Raw genomic sequence first — 18,710 nt, 5'->3', positions numbered from 1 at the left:
CACCCGTTCTTAAAAAAAACTATAAATCATATCGACGTAATTTTTTTTACCGAATGTAGATCCTAAGAGCCCCACATTACCAACGAAGTTTAGTGGCATTCTGAGTTATGGAAAATTTGTTATTACGCCACATGTGTTTTTGGCACACAAAAGTAAAATTTTCCGAACGTGTGAAGTTTGGTTTTTTAAGAATTGTGCATTGCGAAGAGTTATCAAGGTATGTTGGCTTTATTCAGTAGAGTTCACAGAAGATATAAAGGACACTCGTCATAAAATTTTATTATATTATCATGATTTTTATGTAACTTGTTTGCAAAAATGTCGTGTGGGGCATTGTCGACACTATGTATGTGGGCTAAAGTCGACACCGACATTAAAGCGTGTTTGCCTCTGTGTACTGAACAAAATTGAATGCGTTGAAGAATTTTGATCAACTTTGCCATGTTTGCCACCCAATGGTACGCAATTATAAAAGGAAAACGGTTCCCGTAGGCGTGGAAAATATCAAAACGGCCATCCACGCAGTACGATCGGAAGGCTTAGCTGCAAAAAAGGCAGCTGAAATGTAAGACATTCCCCGAGGAACATTAATTAATTGGCTGAAAAGGAAGTGATGGGTAGATGGCTGTATTTTGTAAACATTTTACTTATTGACGAATAAATATTGATACCTTATGATTTTGTGTTCATTTTCTTCGAGTTTCAGGTATGTGTCGACTTTGCCCCAGGGGGTGTCGACTTTACCCCACGATTTTTCAATTTCTGAATTTGACAACACTTCAGATTTTTGGTTACCACACTCACCCCCTTGACAATAGACCAAAAAACTTTTTGAATGTTATTAGCCAGATCTTTTCGAATACAACGATATGCATTACATTATCAAAAAATATATTTTCACTATGAAAAACGACTTTGAAAAAAAGTGTCGACAATGCCCCATGCTCCCCTATTTATCTCTATGACCTTTAAGAATTTTCACTCAGTATTTCACCAGCTTATGACCAGTCTTATATACCCCTTTCATTTCCGGAATTCCCTGTAAGAGAGCTCGCCTTTGCTGACCGCAAAGCAAAACTTTTTTGCGTCAGATTTATGCGGCAATATTTTGCTTTGAAATCGCTCCGTGGCCAACAGCACCACCCACTGCCAAATGCCGCCCACCTCCCACCGCCCATCGCCCACCGAAGCTGAAAGACAAACACAAATACGAGTACAACCTGTAGCTTTCATTCGCCTGCCTGAGTTTTCGTTAAGCGGGAGTTCTATTTACATTTTGCGCTCGAACGCATTTTTATCTTTATCTTTTATGGCAAGCTGAATGGAATCGAGGGGATGAGCATCTAAATTTTAAATTGAAAATTGATTTTTCCCAATGCTCGAGTGTTCGCAATTCTTTGTTGTTTGACTTGAATTTGATTTTCCCCGTTTGCTGCGCGGCTTGGTCAATTTTTGTGCGATTGATTCGTCTTTGGCCCGCGGTCAGATGGAAAAGCATTCCTGGTAGCGTTTTTCCGATAAGCGAATTTGATTCGGGAAGCTAACAAGCCATTTGCCAACATAAGTGCGCCTGAGTGACTTTCAATTCCTTATTCAAGGATTCTCCATCCTTGTGCCTTACATTCCTGGTTGCCTTTTTTTGGGAGTCGTAAATATGAAAAATACAAGGGAATGATATCCTTAATTTGGGCGGCTTTTGCTTGGAACAGATTGGTTTTCTTATCTTGCCAATTGATGTGGATCTGAACACTGCATTTATTAGGGATATTTTCAAAAAGTTTTTCACTTATTTGATTTTATCTATGTATAACTTAAATATACAAATTCGCATTTATCGCAATGTTTAATTGACAAAACTTATTTAGCTAGCATTTACTATAGTTGGCTTTCAACATTTTTAGAAATTGATGATTGTAGGCCCTTTTTTTCAAGTATTTTTTGTTTACATGGTTTGTGTGTAAAAACACACTAAATATTTGCTTACCACACCTTGAACTTAAGATTTCCGTCTTTGCGCATTCCTTCAGTCACTCCTTAAGGTAAACGACTTTTCCACCCTTCTTTGGAAGTCTTTAAGCGAGTTTATTGATTTTCTGTGGGTCTTATCTAAATTTGCTGTAACAGTTAGCGAGTAAATTTGAAATATTATCAAGACAAATATACGGCGACCAAAGGAATGGGTCCTGGCCCCATGGAAAGCGGTCATAAGCCTATCAAAACGTTTTTATTAGATCCCTGCACGCGTCTGGTCGACAAAGTCCCGCCGAGAAAATGTGGGGAAAAGCCGGGGAGGTCGACGACAGTTTCGCGTGTGTTTGCACTTTTCCGGTCGTTTTTCCAGCCTTTCGGGGGATGTTGGATATTGTGTTAAAGAAATTGATAGCGGACGACAAATCATACCTTGAGACGAGGTCGCAAAACTGGGGCTGCACTCCGGTTTGCTTTATTTTTTTTCTTTTGGGGTGGCTTGTGGCTCCACGGCTTATTTAGTCCGTAATGTGGTGGCTGGTGCTTTACTGCTGTTGTTTTTTTTTTGTTGTTGTTGTTGTTGCACAATTTGCCGGCCTGCTAATAAAATTTGATAAGCCAAAGTGGAGCAGCAGCAGCGCCAGACGCGGCAAATAAAATGTTTACCCGCTGCACGCAAATTGGGGATAAATTTTATGTAATGCAGGGGGAGTGACACCCAGACATCCACCCCAGAATCAGTTTCCCTCTCTGTGTTTCCCAGAGAGTCAGTTGAATTTGGCCAACTCCCGGCAATTGCAAAGTTAATTTGCGCATAAAAATGTTGCCAGGGGAGTCATCTGTTTGGGTCCCTGACTTTCGTCTCCTTCGAGGATTAGCCATAAAAGTGGTCTCCCAAACTTTGTTCTTCTTTTTTTTTGGTGTTCCCTGCTCTTTGATTTATGCCGATGTGTTTTGATTTGCGCCATTTCATTCCATTCTATTTGATGATCCCCTGGCCATTACCATTTCGGTTTGATGCATGCGAAATGCATTTTTGATGACAGTTAATGGAGTTTTTACTGTCTCTGCGAGCGTGGACTTAATGCGGGGGCATTTTTGGGGGGACCGGCTAAATTTCCATTCCCTCAGCTGACTTGGCACATTTTGATGTTTGGCTTTTGCTTTTTTGGCCTTTTCATTTGGGCCGGGGGCAGTGCAAATGACTCGGGGTTGCTTGCTTTTATCGGGGGAAGGAGGCCAGACAGACCAAATTTTGAAGCGTTTTTATACGGTCTGGATGGTTTATAGGGATTTTTTCCATTTATGGGTTTATAAAATATACAAATTTGAGAGCTAACAACATTTTCATGCGTCTGAGGCGGCAGGACAAAAAAGATTTGCGTAGCCGACTTTTAAGAGCCCAAAATGTTGGGAGGAAAAACGCTGGGGATAATTTTGTGTTGTTAAAAAGGAACCCAAAATTTATAAATAGGCCTTAAATCTAAAAATCTTAAGGAAAGAAATAATTTACAAAATTGGATATTGGATGTGTAACATTTAATTTAGAAAAAAATCAAAGCGAATTATTTTGTTTGTTTTAACTTATTACATTTAATAAATTCTAAAAGGACTTAAAATCTTTTCCAAGAAAGTCTATATCATTAGATTTTGAAATCGCGTAAATTAAATGCTAAAGTAAATCATTTTCTCTTGAATCTTCTTTAAATGCTTTTAAGATTTAACCTTATCTCAAGTTTATATTTGTTTTTCTAATTAAATATTGCTGTGGGCAAAGTACAAATTCCATATGCACATGACGGGGATTTCCTCCCATTAGGCGATTATATTGCCTGCTTTGGGCTTACTGACCGAGTCGAGTTGCAAATGTAAAGTCATGCCAAATATTTGCGCACACAAAGCGACAAAGTCAGGGCCGAAAAGCAAAAAGGACATCGTGTGGGCAAACACACTTACACACGCATCTCCAACCACCAAGGAGTAACTCACGCATCTGCATAGCAAACAGAAGGGAAAGCCTGTGGAATGGATGTGGATATGGGGATGGGAATGGGAATGGGGCACAGGATGCGGAAGCGGTGCCAGGACACTTAAATGCTGCTCAAAATTGGATTTGGGGCAGCTTAGAGAAACTCCCGAGACCGAGCCCCCACTGCCCATCTTCCTTGAACCAGACAAATGCTGATAAACATTTTTATAGTTAGGCTCGACTTTGCCACAAGTCATGGCTCATCCTTTTCGCTCTGAAAGGATCTGTGCCGTCGCCGCCTTATTCCCCAGCTGCACATTAAAGCCTTGGCAAAGCGAGTGGGAATGTGGGATGTGGGAGGGTCCTGCAAGGCTGTTTATGCTTATTTAAAAAAGTGGCATCGCTTCGAAGTTTTGATTTGATAAAGCAAAAGAAAAGCAAAGAACGATAAGAGAAAGCTTAAGAAGTGTAAGCGAGCTGAAAAGGTTATACCCTTTCTTTTATATAAAAGATTATGTCATGAATACCTAAAATTCCATGGTACCAAAAATATTTTCATTTATATTAGCTTTATTTGATTGAATTAAACAAATACTAATTTCAAAATAAATACAAAAATATATAAGATAAATACAGAAATAAATTATGATATATTTAACAAAATATCCCTAAGAGTAAGGGCATCAAAGGAATGTGCGTATGTGACGGTAAGGAATGAGGACGTACAGTGGGGTGAGTAGGTGTACCGGCTGATAAAAAATCGTTTATGCAAGTCACATACGCACGAAGCTTTTAATAATAAAAACAACGAGCTTCTGTAATACGAAAACAAAGTAAGCAACCAAGCGTGCGTGTGAATGTCTTTATGCCAGCGAAAACCTACCGGGAAGGAAGATTAGGGCCACCAAGGAGTCTCCAACTTACGGCGCCTCTCCCAATCAATCCATTATCCTTACATATCTGACATACAACTAGCCTTTAGCTCTTAGAAGTTTATAAAGTTTTTCTTAAAATATATCTTGCTGGCAAGGCATTATAAGTTTTGAACTTTATTTTAGTAATGTATTGTTAAGCAGAAACTTTTAAAATTTAATGCCAACCAAACTACATTTAAGGCATGACACTTCATAAAAAGTTTTTAAGTTAACGCAAGCGAATGTATTTTCTATTATTATAAAAATATAAATTTGTATATGGTAAATTCGCTTTTATTGGCAGTTTGACTTTAACAAGGTGCTGTAAACGGGGAATGAAGTTGTAAATGAAAATGGTAAAGGGAGAACTTGTTCGCCTTTTAATAAATCAATGAAAAAATGATTAAAAATATATAAATAAATCGTTGGTTTAATGTAACCTAAAGCTAAAAATAGGCGCCAACAGCAGGCACCTGATTCAATCAGGGAAACATCAGGCTAAAAAGAGCCTTAAGCTGCGTTGTAGCAGTGCAACTGGGTCCGCAGATGACCACATCCGCGTAGATCTGATGCTCTCGGCTGTACGTAAGATTCTTAATGTTGGTAAATTTCGGTTGGACGACTCTTTGGAGCAGGTTCTCCTTTGCAAGGGCGTAGCACAGCTGGCCACACAGGCACTTGGGCGCCTCACAGATCAGTTCGATGAGCACAGCGGGCAGAGAGCCCGCCGGCAAGGGAAGCTTATAGTTGGCCACTGCGCGGGCTGCCATTAGCCACAAAGGTTGCGGTGAGTTGGTACCCGCCGTTTGCTGAGTTAACTGCTGAGCGGCCTCAGCATTAAACGCCTTAAAGTCATTGCCCCAGACATCCAACAGCTCGATGTGCAGATCCTCGATGGCAGCGGGTAAGGATTCCAGTTTGTTGCTGCAAACGTGAAGTTTTCGCAGGCCTTGCAGTCGACGAATCGAAAAGGGCAGTCGGCTCAACAGGTTGTGATTGAGGTTTAGTGAGACTAAGTTCTCAAACTTGACCAGTGGAGGAGGAAAGTGGGTCAGGCCGTTGCTCGACAGATCCAGCTCGCCGAGGGATTGACTCAGTTTAGTGCCACGCAGCCAGCACCAATCGTTCGTTTCTCCCAAGCAATTGCTGCCCAAGTGCAAAGAGGTCAAGGATAGACGACCCAACTCTGGGGGAATCTGCAGAAAGGTAGGGGTTATCAAGGAACCTTCTTTAAATCTATAATCAAATTACCTTGGTTATTTTGTTGCCGCTGACATCCAGCTTTGTAAGATTCCGCAGCGAACAGACCTCGAAGCTAAGCTTCACCAACTGGCTGTTGTTGATGGTCAGCGATTTCAGAGTGCGCGGGAATCCCTTGACGGGGTACTCACTCCTCTTGCTGATGACCATGCGCACCTGGGGCTGCGACTTGTGTGGAATCGCCGTGGCGGCGGCAATGTTCAGTCTCAAGTTGATGGCTTCCTTGCCATCGATGCCCAACCTAAGGGTCTGCAGGAATCCCTTCAGCTGAATGGGATCACACTTGATTAGCAGGTTTTCTGCTGGCTGCAGGAAGCCAATGGTGGCTTTGCCATCTAACACAAACTTGGTGTGAACCGCGTGAATGTTGTCGCGCACTTTGTAGCGACTGCCTGTTTTGTTTTGGCCACTGAAGAGGACCATTTCCAGCTCCTTCTTGGTGTTTCCATTGGAATCCCTGGCACTCTGTTTATAGCCAATGGCCAGGGTGGATTTCACTGGCCGTGGAGTTCGGTTGGCCTGTGTGGTGCGGTTTACCACTTGGACCTCGCACAGGATTTTCATGGCGGGGCGGTGGTTAGACAACAAAAAAAAACCCGCTAAATAAAACAAAACATTTGTGGAGTGGTGGCCAGCGTTGCCATGCAGTTCTAAAACAGCTGATGGCGATGGAGCTGCCAGACTAATACGTCAGTATAAGCTCTCAAATACGAACTAGTTCCAAACTGCACCATTAAAAGCTTTTCAAAATAAACTTAAACAGCGCAGGACAAGTTACAAAACCAAAACAACCAACTGCTATTGTTTATAAAGAAAAGGTAATTGAATTACAAAACCGGACAATGCTATTTCGCAAGGCTCGCCGACACTTTCTGCCGTTCTACATGTTCAATGGATTCTTGTGACAGCGCAACGAACGTTATCAGCGTTTGCGTTACAACAGCTCCAGTATTGGTCCCCCGAGGCCTGAGCTTACTGTAAGTAATAGGTGCAACATATGGAGCAACATCCAATTAAGTGCATTATTCATTGGTTACAAAAACCCTTCTTTCTGTAAATTAGCATACTAACTTTTGATGCAAAACAAATTTTAAATTCGAATACAATAACCAACAACCAGTAAAAATTTGTTTAAAAAAATCGATGCTCACCTTAATATTATATTGTAATTTAAATTTTTTACAGCATAACAGCTTATTGGACAACCATGTAAACAACAACGTGATAATTAACATTGACAACTGCGCGCTTTATAGCACTCATGTAAGCTTAAGTTACAAATAACGATCTTTGATAACTCGAACATTGCAAACTACACTTGAAGCTTCATAAAATTAATTAAAATTAAGTCTTTTTAGAAGCTTAAGTTTTCTTTGGTAGTAAACGTATAGATGTTCGATTTATGTAAGCTCAACTGTTTCCCAATCCATTTTAAATATCTGCTTCCGTTTCCGGCGATCTGGCAACACACAGCGTACAGCTGATCGAACGTCGATTACTTACGAGGCGCACGATCGGCAGCGAAGACGACGACAACGATTTTTAGTTATTTTTCGGTTTTTCTGCGCAACGGTCGCTTTCGGCTTGGCTTTCGCCTGCGTCATCTACACGCTCCACACAATGGGATGGATTTTTGCTGTTCTCGTAGCGCTTGTCGCCCTGCTGCTAACAAAGCCTGGATGGCGCTGGTTCTACATAGCGGGAGCCACCGCTCCCCGCGATCTAACGTAAGTGCAGGTTGCCCTTAGCGACGGTGTACTGTATCAAAAATTCAGTGATAAGTTTACAATACCGCCCGCTTGCGGTTTGCATTTCAATACAACAATATACATACAATATTTCATCTGGGGGCTTTTCTTTTGTGAGTCCATTGAGGCATCCGAGAACTGAAAATCAGCCGAGTGCGAGTCAGTGGCGTAGCGTGCCTTGTCGGGGCCCCGTATAAAAAATTTTTGGGGGCCCTTATATGGAGGTAAAGATTTTTCACAAAAGAAAACAAGAAAGGAAGCTAGCTTCAGCAAACCGAAGCTTTTATACCTTTGCAGTCATATGTCGAAAAAAATACATAACGGCTAAAGAACATCGAAGCTAAGACGATTTTTCTATTCATTTTCTATATTTTCGACTATTGTTCAAATGACGGCTATATGATATACTCGTCCGATTTTGATGAAATAATTCGGTATTCAAGAGTCGTTAGAAAACTCTATATTCCAAAAATCATGGTTGTCTGATGAAAAACAACGATGTTACAATTTTATTTCCGTTATTTCTATATAGATTTTTCGATCTTTCCTATGGCAGCTATAAGATATAGTTGTCCGATTTTTATGAAACTTTTTCTCAATATAAGAGTTTTTAAAAACTTGATATTCAAAAAATCATGCTTGTGGGATAAAAAACAACGATGTTATCAATTTATTTCCATTAATTCTATATATATTTTTCGATCGCTCCTATGACGGCTATATGATAGAGTTATCCGATTTTGATCAAATTTAATCCGAAATTCAAAAACAGTTAGAAAACGCCATCTTGAAGAAATCAAGTCGATCTGATCAAAAACAACGGTCTGAGAATTTTTTATTTCCTTCTCTCGTATGGGAGCTATCCGATATAGTCGGCCGATCCGGCCCGTTTCGACTTATATACTGCGTGCAATAACTACACACCTTTTGGAAAAGTTTCAGCAATATAGCTTTAAAACTGAGAGACTAGTTCACATAGAAACAGACAGACGGACAGACGTACAGACGTATTCTGATTCTACTCGTGATGCTGATCAAGAATATATATACTTTATGGGGTCTGAGGTGTCTCCTTCACTGCGTTGCAAACTTCTGACTGAAATTATAATACCCTTTTGCTCTGCAAGGGTAGACCAAATATTGTGAGAAGAAATATTTATTTATCACATTATTGACCCATTTTACAAATAAAAGTCAAATTTTAAATATTCACTCTTACACACTTTGGGGGCCCCCTTGGCCCGGGGGCCCCGTATAATTGATACGGCATATACGGCGGTAGCTACGCCCCTGGTGCGAGTACTTTGTACCCCGTATTTCAAAACCTCGGAGAGAAACTCGTTTTTCCATCTATTTGGGTCGCCATCTGCAGCAGCCATTTCCAGTTGTTAAGTGGAAAACTGTAAAGAGAAAACTTCATGGGGAAATAGTTACCATTATGACGCATTGTCAACGGAAATTAGAAGTATCTGGCACTCGATTACGAGGTTTATTGACTTCTTCAGGTTCAAGGTCGCCCAGCCCAACAATAACCAAAACAAACTCGCTTTTATTTACTTTTCCATTGACTTCGGACGATCGTCGCCCAGCGAGACCCTCCACGCATACTAATTGTTCGGTTCGAATCGAGTGATTCAGGCGGAAGAAAAGACCACTGGCACACTAACCGATCTGTTCTTGAAAACGTACGAAAAAAAATGCCAAAGCTTTAGCAATTAAAATGGCGGAAGTGTCGTCGACGCCATAGTTTTGTATCTTGAGTTGTCTAGGGTTGCCACGGCTACTTTTATTGCATTTTTATCGTATAGCTGAAAATATTTTCTATCAGAAGGGTTTTCCATGTATTTAAAACAATTTAAAACAGAAAAACTACTAAAACTAAGATACCAAAATTCATTTTTGTAGCTTCACCATTTATTTAATGTGACGGAAGTGTCTTTATAAACCTGGTTATGCTTTGTCATGGTTAGTTTTTGATTTTTGAATAAGATGAAAAGAGTCAACCAACATTTCCTATTGAGTTCCTGCTAGAAAAACTGCTCGCTTCATTTTCGATTGTTTAAAGTTAAAAGCAAAAATCGAGTTTATAAACAAATTAGTTTTTCTAGTAAACCGAAATCTTCCCCTTTTAACCAAATGTTTCTTTTGCAATACATATTTTTTACATACATTTTTTTCTGAACCATTTTTCTGGCATGAATACAAAAGAAAAACTATGAAAACCCCAAGTTTTTTACTTAAAGAAGGCGAAATATAATTTGCTCAGCAATTTGTGCTTTAATGAGTTTCGTTCGGCAGATCAAGTTGCAAGCCAAGGCCAATACTGGTTTCGGCTTTACTAACTTTTTATATACGTACATATGTACATATATTCTGTCATATATCTTCGCTCACAACAGATTCTTAAGATCAACTTAAGTCCGGCCGGTCAACCTTGGTCTCGAATCGAATTTTGCCTCGACGGCAGCAGATTTACTTATCTGCCAGCAAACATGTGCAGCACTTCCAAGGCACCAAAATAAAACCACTCGAGGGGGGTCATAAGGCCTGATTAAAGCCGTATAAATACACGGCTAACGATCGCTAAGTAAACCAACCGCTTAGCCGGCAATCTTATCGACACTTCACTGCCCTCCCCGAGGTGCAAAGTACGCACGGGTGCAAAGCGAATTCAAATTGAGATCGTCGATGTGGTCGAGTCCCAAGTCGAGTGCAAGTTTTTTCCCCTTTCTAATATACGATCCATCGAACTATTGCGGCTTGTGTTTGCCACGGGGAAACGAACGATTTGGATTGGTTTTATCGCACACCTCGTATCAATTTTCAGTTGATCTCCGACTAAAGTGCTTTAAAATGGCTTTCAGACCGGAACACTTTATTTCAATAGCTCTCTAGAAATTATCAAATATTATATAGACTTTGAGAAAGGCACCCATTCAATCTGCATTCAACTGATTGGACCCCCATACTTTCATAGAAAGAAAATTTCATGATTCAAAATGTTTACTTCGAAATTCAGAATTTATCAACGATAAACGTTATCTGAATTAGGTCATTGTATATGTTTCTTGCCTTTGCTGATAACTTCTCCAATATAAGTACCTAGGTCAATCAGTAGTTGCTGTTCAAGTAAACAGTCTAAGTGAATCCCTAATCCTCTTCGATGATAAGATACTGTAGAGTGTAATAACGTTAACTTTAAGGCTAAAAAACTAATAAGCTAAGTGCTTAATTACTCCATTTCCTTGTTGAAAATGTTAATCTGAAAAAAATAATTTATGTGCTAGTTAGTTGTTAGGGTTTGTTAAAAACAATTTCTAAACGTTTCAGTAAAAACAATCTTTCTCTATACGAGTATACAGCTTGATTTGTTTCGCTTTGTTTTAAAGGGCAGCCTTCCCTCTCTCTCTTGTTAAGTAAAAGCGATTATTTTACAACTTCGACCTTCTTGTGAACTTTGCATTACTCAGCTCGAATTTAGCAACGTCATAAATTTTGTGGCTGGTATTCGCGGACTAGGTTACCACGTTCGGTTTCGATTGCAGCCACTTCATGCGACTTTATCTCTGCTTTTATCACATCACGGCTGCGCTTGTCGAGCTTCGATTTCTGTATGCTATTTTTACTGGCCCCAACCACTAACCATAAAACACACGCGATCGATAGGGAAAGATACTGCTGGTCCGGCTACTAAAATACTTACCCCTAATCAGTCACTTTCCCTTCTGTGCGGAATATGATATAGGTTTGGGATTTACCACCATATAAGTAATCTGTTGACTTTAAGTTTTACCTAGGATTTAACTTGGAAATACTTAAACAAGAATTATATAATACCCATTAATGGGAGAACTAACATACGATGACACATCCAGGGCTTATGATAAAATGAATGTATACAAAGTTATTAATTATTTAAATCTTATAGCTACAGAATTTTACTGATCAGTAATTTTAAAATTATTTCTTCGTTTAGAGCTCTCTGGGCCTATATCAAGCTTCTGAGGTACACGAAGCGCCATGAGAGACTCAACTACACCGTGGCCGACGTCTTTGAGCGGAATGTTCGCATCCATCCGGAAAAGGTGGCCGTCGTGAGCGAGACTCAGCGTTGGACCTTCCGCCAGGTTAACGAGCACGCCAACAAGGTGGCCAATGTGCTGCAGGCCCAGGGATACCAGAAGGGCGATGTGGTGGCCCTGCTGCTGGAGAACCGCGCCGAGTACGTGGCCACCTGGCTGGGTCTCTCCAAGATCGGCGTGATCACCCCGCTGATCAACACGAACCTGCGCGGACCTTCCCTGCTCCACAGCATCACGGTGGCCCACTGCACGGCCCTCATCTACGGCGAGGACTTCCTGGAGGCCGTTTCCGATGTGGTCAAGGATCTGCCCGCCAACATCACGCTCTTCCAGTTCAACAACGAGAACAACAACAGCCAGACGGAGAAGAACATCCCGCAGGCCAAGAACCTCAACTCTCTGCTGACCACCGCCAGCAGTGAGAAGCCCAACAAGACGCAGGTCAACCACCACGACAAGCTCGTCTACATCTACACCTCTGGAACCACAGGATTGCCCAAGGCGGCCGTCATCTCTCACTCTCGGTGAGTACATTAAATGTAATGCTACTTTGTAATCCTTTTTTAATGCTTAATATTATATTTTTCTCCTTAGGTATTTGTTCATCGCTGCTGGCATCCACTACACCATGGGCTTCCAGGAGGAGGACGTCTTCTACACCCCCTTGCCTCTGTACCACACTGCTGGAGGCATCATGTGCATGGGCCAGTCGGTGCTCTTCGGCTCCACGGTCTCCATTCGCAAGAAGTTCTCCGCCTCTAACTATTTCGCTGACTGCGCCAAGTACAATGCCACGGTAAGTGAAATTGATTGCCATTCTAAGTCACTCACTAATGAGGCTATTGTATCTCCCAGGTCGGTCAGTATATCGGCGAGATGGCCCGCTACATTCTGGCTACGAAACCATCGGAATATGACCAGAAGCACCGAGTGCGTCTAGTTTTCGGAAACGGACTGCGTCCGCAGATTTGGCCGCAGTTTGTGGAGCGTTTCAACATCGCCAAGGTGGGCGAGTTCTACGGCGCCACCGAAGGCAATGCGAACATCATGAACCACGACAACACTGTGGGAGCCATTGGCTTTGTGTCCCGCATTCTGCCAAAGATCTACCCCATCTCGATTATTCGTGCAGATCCGGATACCGGAGAGCCCATTAGGGACCAGAATGGCCTGTGCCAACTGTGCGCTCCCAACGAACCGGGTGTATTCATTGGCAAGATTGTCAAGGGAAATCCTTCCCGTGAATTCCTGGGCTACGTTGATGAAAAGGCTTCTGCCAAGAAGATTGTAAAGGATGTTTTCAAGCACGGCGATATGGCTTTCCTGTCCGGAGATCTTCTGGTTGCTGATGAGAAGGGATATCTGTACTTCAAGGATCGGACGGGAGACACCTTCCGCTGGAAGGGCGAGAATGTCTCAACCAGCGAGGTGGAGGCGCAGGTCAGCAACGTGGCTGGATACAAGGATACCGTGGTGTATGGCGTTACTATCCCCCACACCGAGGGAAGGGCCGGCATGGCCGCCATCTACGATCCCGATCGCGAACTAGATCTCGATGCCTTCGCCACCAAATTGGCCAAGGTGCTGCCCGCTTACGCCCGTCCCCAGATCATTCGGTTGCTCACCAAGGTGGACCTCACCGGCACCTTCAAGCTGCGCAAGGTGGACCTGCAGAAGGAGGGCTACGACCCCAACTCGATTAAGGACTCGCTGTACTACCAGAACTCGAAGGGAAAGTACGAGCTGCTCACGCCGCAGATTTACGATAAAGTGCAGCTCAATGAGATTCGCTTTTAGTAGCTGAAATACGGTTGTGTTTGAGCCTTGCCTTTTGCCCAATATGCTGTTAATTAGTTTGTAAGCCAACCACGAGTCGACTTAGTCTAGAGAAGTAATTAAATCGGGAATATCGGCACTGAAGATCATCCAGCCTCGGAGATTCCTCCAAAGCACATTTCCATGTCAGCATTGCACTTTTGTATATCGTAAGCATATATACACTTTATCGTGAACGCAGTTGTATCTGCATTTGTGTAGATGATAGCCTCCTATACGCATTTTAATTGTTTTTAGCCTGCTAAAGAACCTTGTTAAGTGCAATTTCAGCTATTGTTTAGTCAGTTTTAGTGGCATTTACACTTCCATTCTCGCTGCGTTTGCCTGTACATACGAGAAGCTCTGATGATTTTGTATCAAATAAACTTTTTTCTTCACCACTGGCTGTATTTAAATTCTTTGTCGATCGTGCTGGGGAATGACACCCTCCCACCTGCATACAAATTATCCCCCAATTGGCTGCGATTCGCACGATTCTGGACTCTATAGAATCGCACACAGATACACTCACGCCATGAGTATTTAATTAGCTAAACTTGAAACAAGTCGACACGTTCAAGTGCAAGCATACCCATGAAATTAACGAGAATGTTTAATTAGATTTACTATATAACCTGTTCGTGCGGGTGACAATAACGCTTGGTGGAAGATGCGCCCTTAATTTAATCGGGGGGCGATATGAATTATTAAAACCTTTTCTCGCCAACTTGAGTAACTTGTTATTAACGCATACTTACCTATTATTATCCAATTAGTGGAAAATGTTTAATTGCTTGCAATCAATGAATACATACATTTTATTAACTAGATTAATTAATTGGAATTATTGGAGTCAGAGCAACCGAGAAGTTGGTGGTCTGGTTAGGGCTTTACTAAAAATAGCTTTTGTTTTTATCACCAAATTAGCATCCAGCCCCTACGATGTTTTTTTTAAGATATTTAAAATTGTAAATATAGAAATTTAAATCACACATATTAGTTTTGCAAAAACACAAATTTTGTTTTTTTGTTAACTAACTTTTTTTTAATTTTATTTAATTTCTCTTTCTTAGAAAATTGAAAACGATTAACACTTGGTAAAATTTTTGAATTTACGAAACAGGGATATAATCAATATTTAAATTTATAAAAAGGCGGGATCTAAAAAAGCTCTCCTCCCCATACGACCTAAATATGTCCAAGTGGGAGACATAGTTCCGGGTGACTGGCCGATCGGCGAGAAGCAGCACAAAGCCAAGAACCGTTATCAGTGGCGGCAATAACAAGTGAGGCTTCAATCGACTTCCAGTATAAAGAAGATCAGTGCAGTTGCATTGCCGGGTCCGTCCATTTGTCCACGTGAGTGAGTGTGTGCGTATGATTATGCAGCGGATCGATTTCACTACAAAGTGTGCTGTCAACAAAAAACAACCAGGAACTAGTCATTTCCGATCGCAGCGATGACGGGAACAGCCGCCGTGCTCCTCACAATCACGATTCCCACGAAGGCGGAGGAGGAGCGCCTGAAAAAGTTATACACCCAAGTGGTCAATGGTGAGGTGGCTACGCCCATTGGAACAGCCAGTAGAGCATCGACGATCGAGAGCTTGTCCACCATTCGGATAGGGGATTCCCCGCGTGAGACTCCCCATAAGGAAGGAAAGCCCCAGAATCCCCTGCCAAAAATCCAAATTCAGACGTCCGATGGCAGATCCCACGATCAGCTCCTTGACATCCCACTGGACACGGATCAGGAGCAGGTGCTGCGACAGATCCTTCGGAAATTCCACATACCCAACGCCGTTTGGCTGCCCAGTTTGGAGGGGAATGCCTACCACATAAGCTTCTCCATGGATTTCGATGAGCGGTACGAGAATCTCTACGAAACTCTGCAGGAATTTGGGATCGGTGATCGGGAAGGATCCGCGGTTTCCGTGGTCAGCTGCCTGGCCAACAGATCCTATGTAACACGAGATACTTCAGAGGAACAGGATGATCAGCCATCCAGTAGCGAGTAAAAATGATTAAAAGCGTGGAATATATATATTAACTTAACAATTTTACTCTACACAGAAACATCAATGCCCAAAAGCAAGGAATCTGGAATAAGTTTATGAATTCTGTGCGATCTCGGTTGAATGTGGCCCAGATCATAAGAGATGTGCGCCAGGATGCGGCCATCACCTTTGACTTTTGCATACTACTCGTGTCAGCAGCGTAAGAATCCGCTTATGTAGTCTTAAGTTTAAGTTTTTAAAATGTTAATTGCAAAGATATACCTTATCTTCTAAGTGCCAGTGATCTGTTTTAGCTATTGGCAGAATTTAAAGTTAAAATCAAAAATTTTTTTAAAAAGGTCAAGGTATTTTTTTATGGTTTTTAAGGATTCATGTCAGCAGCTAAAAATATTTTTTTATTGTTGTCATATGAACCATCGTATGAATCATTTTTAGAACTGTAGTATCATTTACCGAAATCTGATATGATGTAATTGTCTTACAATTATAATTCTAAGCACACCTGTAACAGCATTCATCGTTTTCCTTTTCAGAGTTCTGGCCAGTTTTGGTTTGGTGGAGAACAGCACGATCTTTTTGGCCTCCAGCATGCTTATTTCCCCGCTAATGGGTCCAATAATAGCAGCCATTTTCGGAACAGTGATCCAGGATCGATCGCTTCGTAGATTGGGAATGCTTAACGAGCTGATTGGAATCCTCACAGCCACCTTGGTGGGATTCCTCTTCGGATTGGTGGTGTGCACCACGGATCACAAGTACGGAATTGGAGAAGGTCTCACAGAGGAGATGCTCTCCCGTTGCGATCTGCACTCCCTAGTTGTCGGAGTTTTCACGGCCATTCCTTCGGGAGCGGCGGCTGCTATTGGAATCCTGGGCGGCAACATTGGCTCCTTGGTTGGCGTGGCCATATCAGCCTCTCTGCTGCCTCCTGCTGTGAACTCCGGACTTCTTTGGGCAATTGCCTGCATCTACAAGTTTTTTGAAAATGATGATTCTCTGTATGTGGATGTGATCAAGTCGCGACGCTACTCGGACAACCAGGCAAAGGAATTGGCTGTGCTTGGAGGCATCAGCATGTGCTTGACGCTCTCCAACGTGCTGTGCGTTTACTTGATGGGCATCCTGGTTTTAAAAGTCAAGGAGATTGCACCAGTGATTGGACGCAAGAACAGGCAATTTTGGAAACACGACATTAAGCTGGCACGGAACGGAAAATTGGAAACGGAGTCGGATATTTTGGGCGAGCTCATTGCTAACTTGGCCACCGAAGATCAGAAAACGTTAAACTCCCTGAATCGGCAATTTCTTCGTAATTTGGACGAATCGAACTACCAGCACACTTGGTCGCCGCTCAGCAATCGCCACAGTTTCTCAATGCAGCCGCCTGGAGCTGGTTTCTCCACGATCCACCGGCTGGAGCAGCTGTATGCTACGAGAATTGGAAATAATCTTCCCGTACCAGAGCGTCGCCAACGAAACAGTGTAGTCAGCAGACCCTCGCAAAGGAGTCACGAGGTCTCCATCCAGTTGAGTCCACCACAGCCTGTAAGTTACTTACTTCCATGTACTTTCCTATTGCTCATTTCTTTCCTTTCAGCGTCCTCGATTCTCCAGCATGCCCTCGCAAGTGGGAAAGGACGATCCGGCAAGAAAGACAGTCATCCAAGGAGCTAGTTCCAAGCGGTTTACAGTCACGCCGGCTCGCGAGGACGAACAGCTGCCTTAGAAATTTATAAGAACCATTCGAGTTTTCACTTTTACAGATTTTGTTCAAGTTTAGTGTTATTAGAGCTTAAATGTTGTACTCTAACAGGGGGTATTTGTTTTGTAATTTAAATCTGTAATAGTGAGATCCCGATGTGGCGTTCACATCTTAGTTAAGCGTATATGTGTAATGTGAATCTTTGTGCAACAATTTCCAATAACAACTACAAATCTATGCCGCCGGGTCCTTGACGATCTGCTTTGACTTGGGCGCGACCTCGTTTCAGCTGGAGGCGTTCGCGGGCTGCTCGCTCCTGTCGCCGCCGCAGCTTTTCCAGCGTTTCCTCGCTGGGCGGGGCCGCTTCCGTGGCCTCCTGGGCACGAATGATGGAGCGCAGCTTTTCCAGGGCATCGGCCAAGTTCATTTGCTGGGAGCGTGTGAGGTCGCTCTTTATATAGAAGTATCCCTCCTTGGTGATCCTGTTGGCAAGCACTTTAAGCAGCTTCTGGCGCGTCTGTTCGGGTATCCAGTCGGCCTGGGCCAACTTGAAGCGCACATCCACCTTGGTGTTCACCGTGTTCACGTGCTGACCTCCGGGTCCCGAACTCCGGCTGTAGGTTATCTCCAGCTGGTCCATGGGAATGAAGCCGTTGAACTTGTTGTTGCTGCCCGGAGGCTAGAAAATGAATATGTAAATAGTTTGTGACCCCAGTAGCCAGTGGATTCACTTACCGGCGGCGGCGGCGTGTAGATTTGCAGTCTCGAACTGGGATACAGATTGTCCAGCGATAAATCACTCTTGTAGGAGAGCTGGCGACCCAGGAGGGTATTCGTCCCACCGGAGGAACTGCTCTGGCGCAGGACACTTATAAAGGCACGCGTGATTTTATTCATTTTATTAATTTTAGCTCCAGTTTTTTGTAAAACAAATGTTACGAGGGCGACCAGACAGTTTTCACCACGAAACAGCTGTTGCAGGTGAGTTTGGGGCAGAGTGACCGCACACCAAAATTAACAAGCCCGCGAAATTCAATGATTTTAAATTTAAAAAAAATAAAGTACAATTTAATTCTAATACGATCAGCCCTAATAATGCACTTGTCTTTGCTTATTTGTCTATCGGAATTCCAAAATCTTCTTCTTCAACTGATGGAGTGCAAGGTACAACTTCGTCTCCTGTACCATAAATACATAGTGCTGAAGCCCAGTCGTTCGGATCGTTAGGATGGTT

The 18,710-nt window shown here is 42.5% G+C and overlaps 4 protein-coding genes across 5 annotated transcripts; 2 read left to right on the top strand and 2 right to left on the bottom strand.

Annotated features, from left to right (window-relative positions):
• Positions 1 to 5,261: 5,261 nt before the first annotated feature.
• Positions 5,262 to 6,747, bottom strand: LOC108089269 (leucine-rich repeat protein 1). Its single transcript, XM_017187440.2, has 2 exons — positions 6,103 to 6,747; positions 5,262 to 6,047 (listed from the first exon to the last, which is right to left on the bottom strand). The coding sequence occupies exons 1-2, from the start codon at positions 6,673 to 6,675 to the stop codon at positions 5,334 to 5,336; spliced, it is 1,287 nt and encodes a 428-aa protein (XP_017042929.1). The 5' UTR covers positions 6,676 to 6,747; the 3' UTR covers positions 5,262 to 5,333.
• An 875-nt stretch (positions 6,748 to 7,622) lies between these two features.
• On the top strand, positions 7,623 to 14,157 carry LOC108089242 (long-chain fatty acid transport protein 4). Its single transcript, XM_017187406.2, has 4 exons — positions 7,623 to 7,838; positions 11,836 to 12,465; positions 12,536 to 12,737; positions 12,797 to 14,157. Exons 1-4 carry the CDS (start codon positions 7,732 to 7,734, stop codon positions 13,736 to 13,738), a joined length of 1,881 nt encoding a protein of 626 aa, XP_017042895.1. The 5' UTR covers positions 7,623 to 7,731; the 3' UTR covers positions 13,739 to 14,157.
• An 854-nt stretch (positions 14,158 to 15,011) lies between these two features.
• On the top strand, positions 15,012 to 17,713 carry LOC108089140. Of its 2 annotated transcripts, none has more exons than XM_017187260.2 (5): positions 15,012 to 15,119; positions 15,192 to 15,770; positions 15,830 to 15,973; positions 16,308 to 17,319; positions 17,372 to 17,713. In XM_017187260.2, exons 2-5 carry the CDS (start codon positions 15,217 to 15,219, stop codon positions 17,498 to 17,500), a joined length of 1,839 nt encoding a protein of 612 aa, XP_017042749.1. In that variant the 5' UTR covers positions 15,012 to 15,119; positions 15,192 to 15,216; the 3' UTR covers positions 17,501 to 17,713. The 2 variants fall into 2 exon arrangements, with proteins under 2 accessions (XP_017042749.1, XP_017042750.1); XM_017187261.2 differs by having other exon boundaries at positions 15,013 to 15,115.
• LOC108089143 (peptidyl-tRNA hydrolase ICT1, mitochondrial) lies at positions 17,648 to 18,455 on the bottom strand. Its single transcript, XM_017187264.1, has 2 exons — positions 18,212 to 18,455; positions 17,648 to 18,155 (listed from the first exon to the last, which is right to left on the bottom strand). The coding sequence occupies exons 1-2, from the start codon at positions 18,371 to 18,373 to the stop codon at positions 17,703 to 17,705; spliced, it is 615 nt and encodes a 204-aa protein (XP_017042753.1). The 5' UTR covers positions 18,374 to 18,455; the 3' UTR covers positions 17,648 to 17,702.
• Positions 18,456 to 18,710: the final 255 nt, after the last annotated feature.

Source organism: Drosophila ficusphila, unplaced genomic scaffold (genome assembly GCF_018152265.1).
Source record: "Drosophila ficusphila isolate 14025-0441.05 unplaced genomic scaffold, ASM1815226v1 contig_723, whole genome shotgun sequence".
Lineage (NCBI taxonomy): Eukaryota > Metazoa > Arthropoda > Insecta > Diptera > Drosophilidae > Drosophila > Drosophila ficusphila.
The sequence above is the reverse complement of the archived record's forward strand: the minus strand, read 5'-3'. Positions and strand labels throughout refer to the sequence as shown.

What these genes read in the sequence shown, in the direction of transcription:
- LOC108089242 (XM_017187406.2), top strand. Translation starts at nt 7,732, where the DNA reads ATGGGATGGATTTTTGCTGTTCTCGTAGCGCTTGTCGCCCTGCTGCTA. An exon ending in GCCGTCATCTCTCACTCTCG is followed by an intron (nt 12,466 to 12,535) that starts GTGAGTACATTA and finishes TTTTCTCCTTAG; the next exon opens with GTATTTGTTCATCGCTGCTG. An exon ending in GCGCCAAGTACAATGCCACG is followed by an intron (nt 12,738 to 12,796) that starts GTAAGTGAAATT and finishes TGTATCTCCCAG; the next exon opens with GTCGGTCAGTATATCGGCGA.
- LOC108089143 (XM_017187264.1), bottom strand. Translation starts at nt 18,373, where the DNA reads ATGAATAAAATCACGCGTGCCTTTATAAGTGTCCTGCGCCAGAGCAGT. An exon ending in TCTACACGCCGCCGCCGCCG is followed by an intron (nt 18,156 to 18,211) that starts GTAAGTGAATCC and finishes TTCATTTTCTAG; the next exon opens with CCTCCGGGCAGCAACAACAA.
- LOC108089269 (XM_017187440.2), bottom strand. Translation starts at nt 6,675, where the DNA reads ATGAAAATCCTGTGCGAGGTCCAAGTGGTAAACCGCACCACACAGGCC. An exon ending in GCGGCAACAAAATAACCAAG is followed by an intron (nt 6,048 to 6,102) that starts GTAATTTGATTA and finishes ACCTTTCTGCAG; the next exon opens with ATTCCCCCAGAGTTGGGTCG.
- LOC108089140 (XM_017187260.2), top strand. Translation starts at nt 15,217, where the DNA reads ATGACGGGAACAGCCGCCGTGCTCCTCACAATCACGATTCCCACGAAG. An exon ending in ATACTACTCGTGTCAGCAGC is followed by an intron (nt 15,974 to 16,307) that starts GTAAGAATCCGC and finishes TTTCCTTTTCAG; the next exon opens with AGTTCTGGCCAGTTTTGGTT. An exon ending in AGTTGAGTCCACCACAGCCT is followed by an intron (nt 17,320 to 17,371) that starts GTAAGTTACTTA and finishes CTTTCCTTTCAG; the next exon opens with CGTCCTCGATTCTCCAGCAT.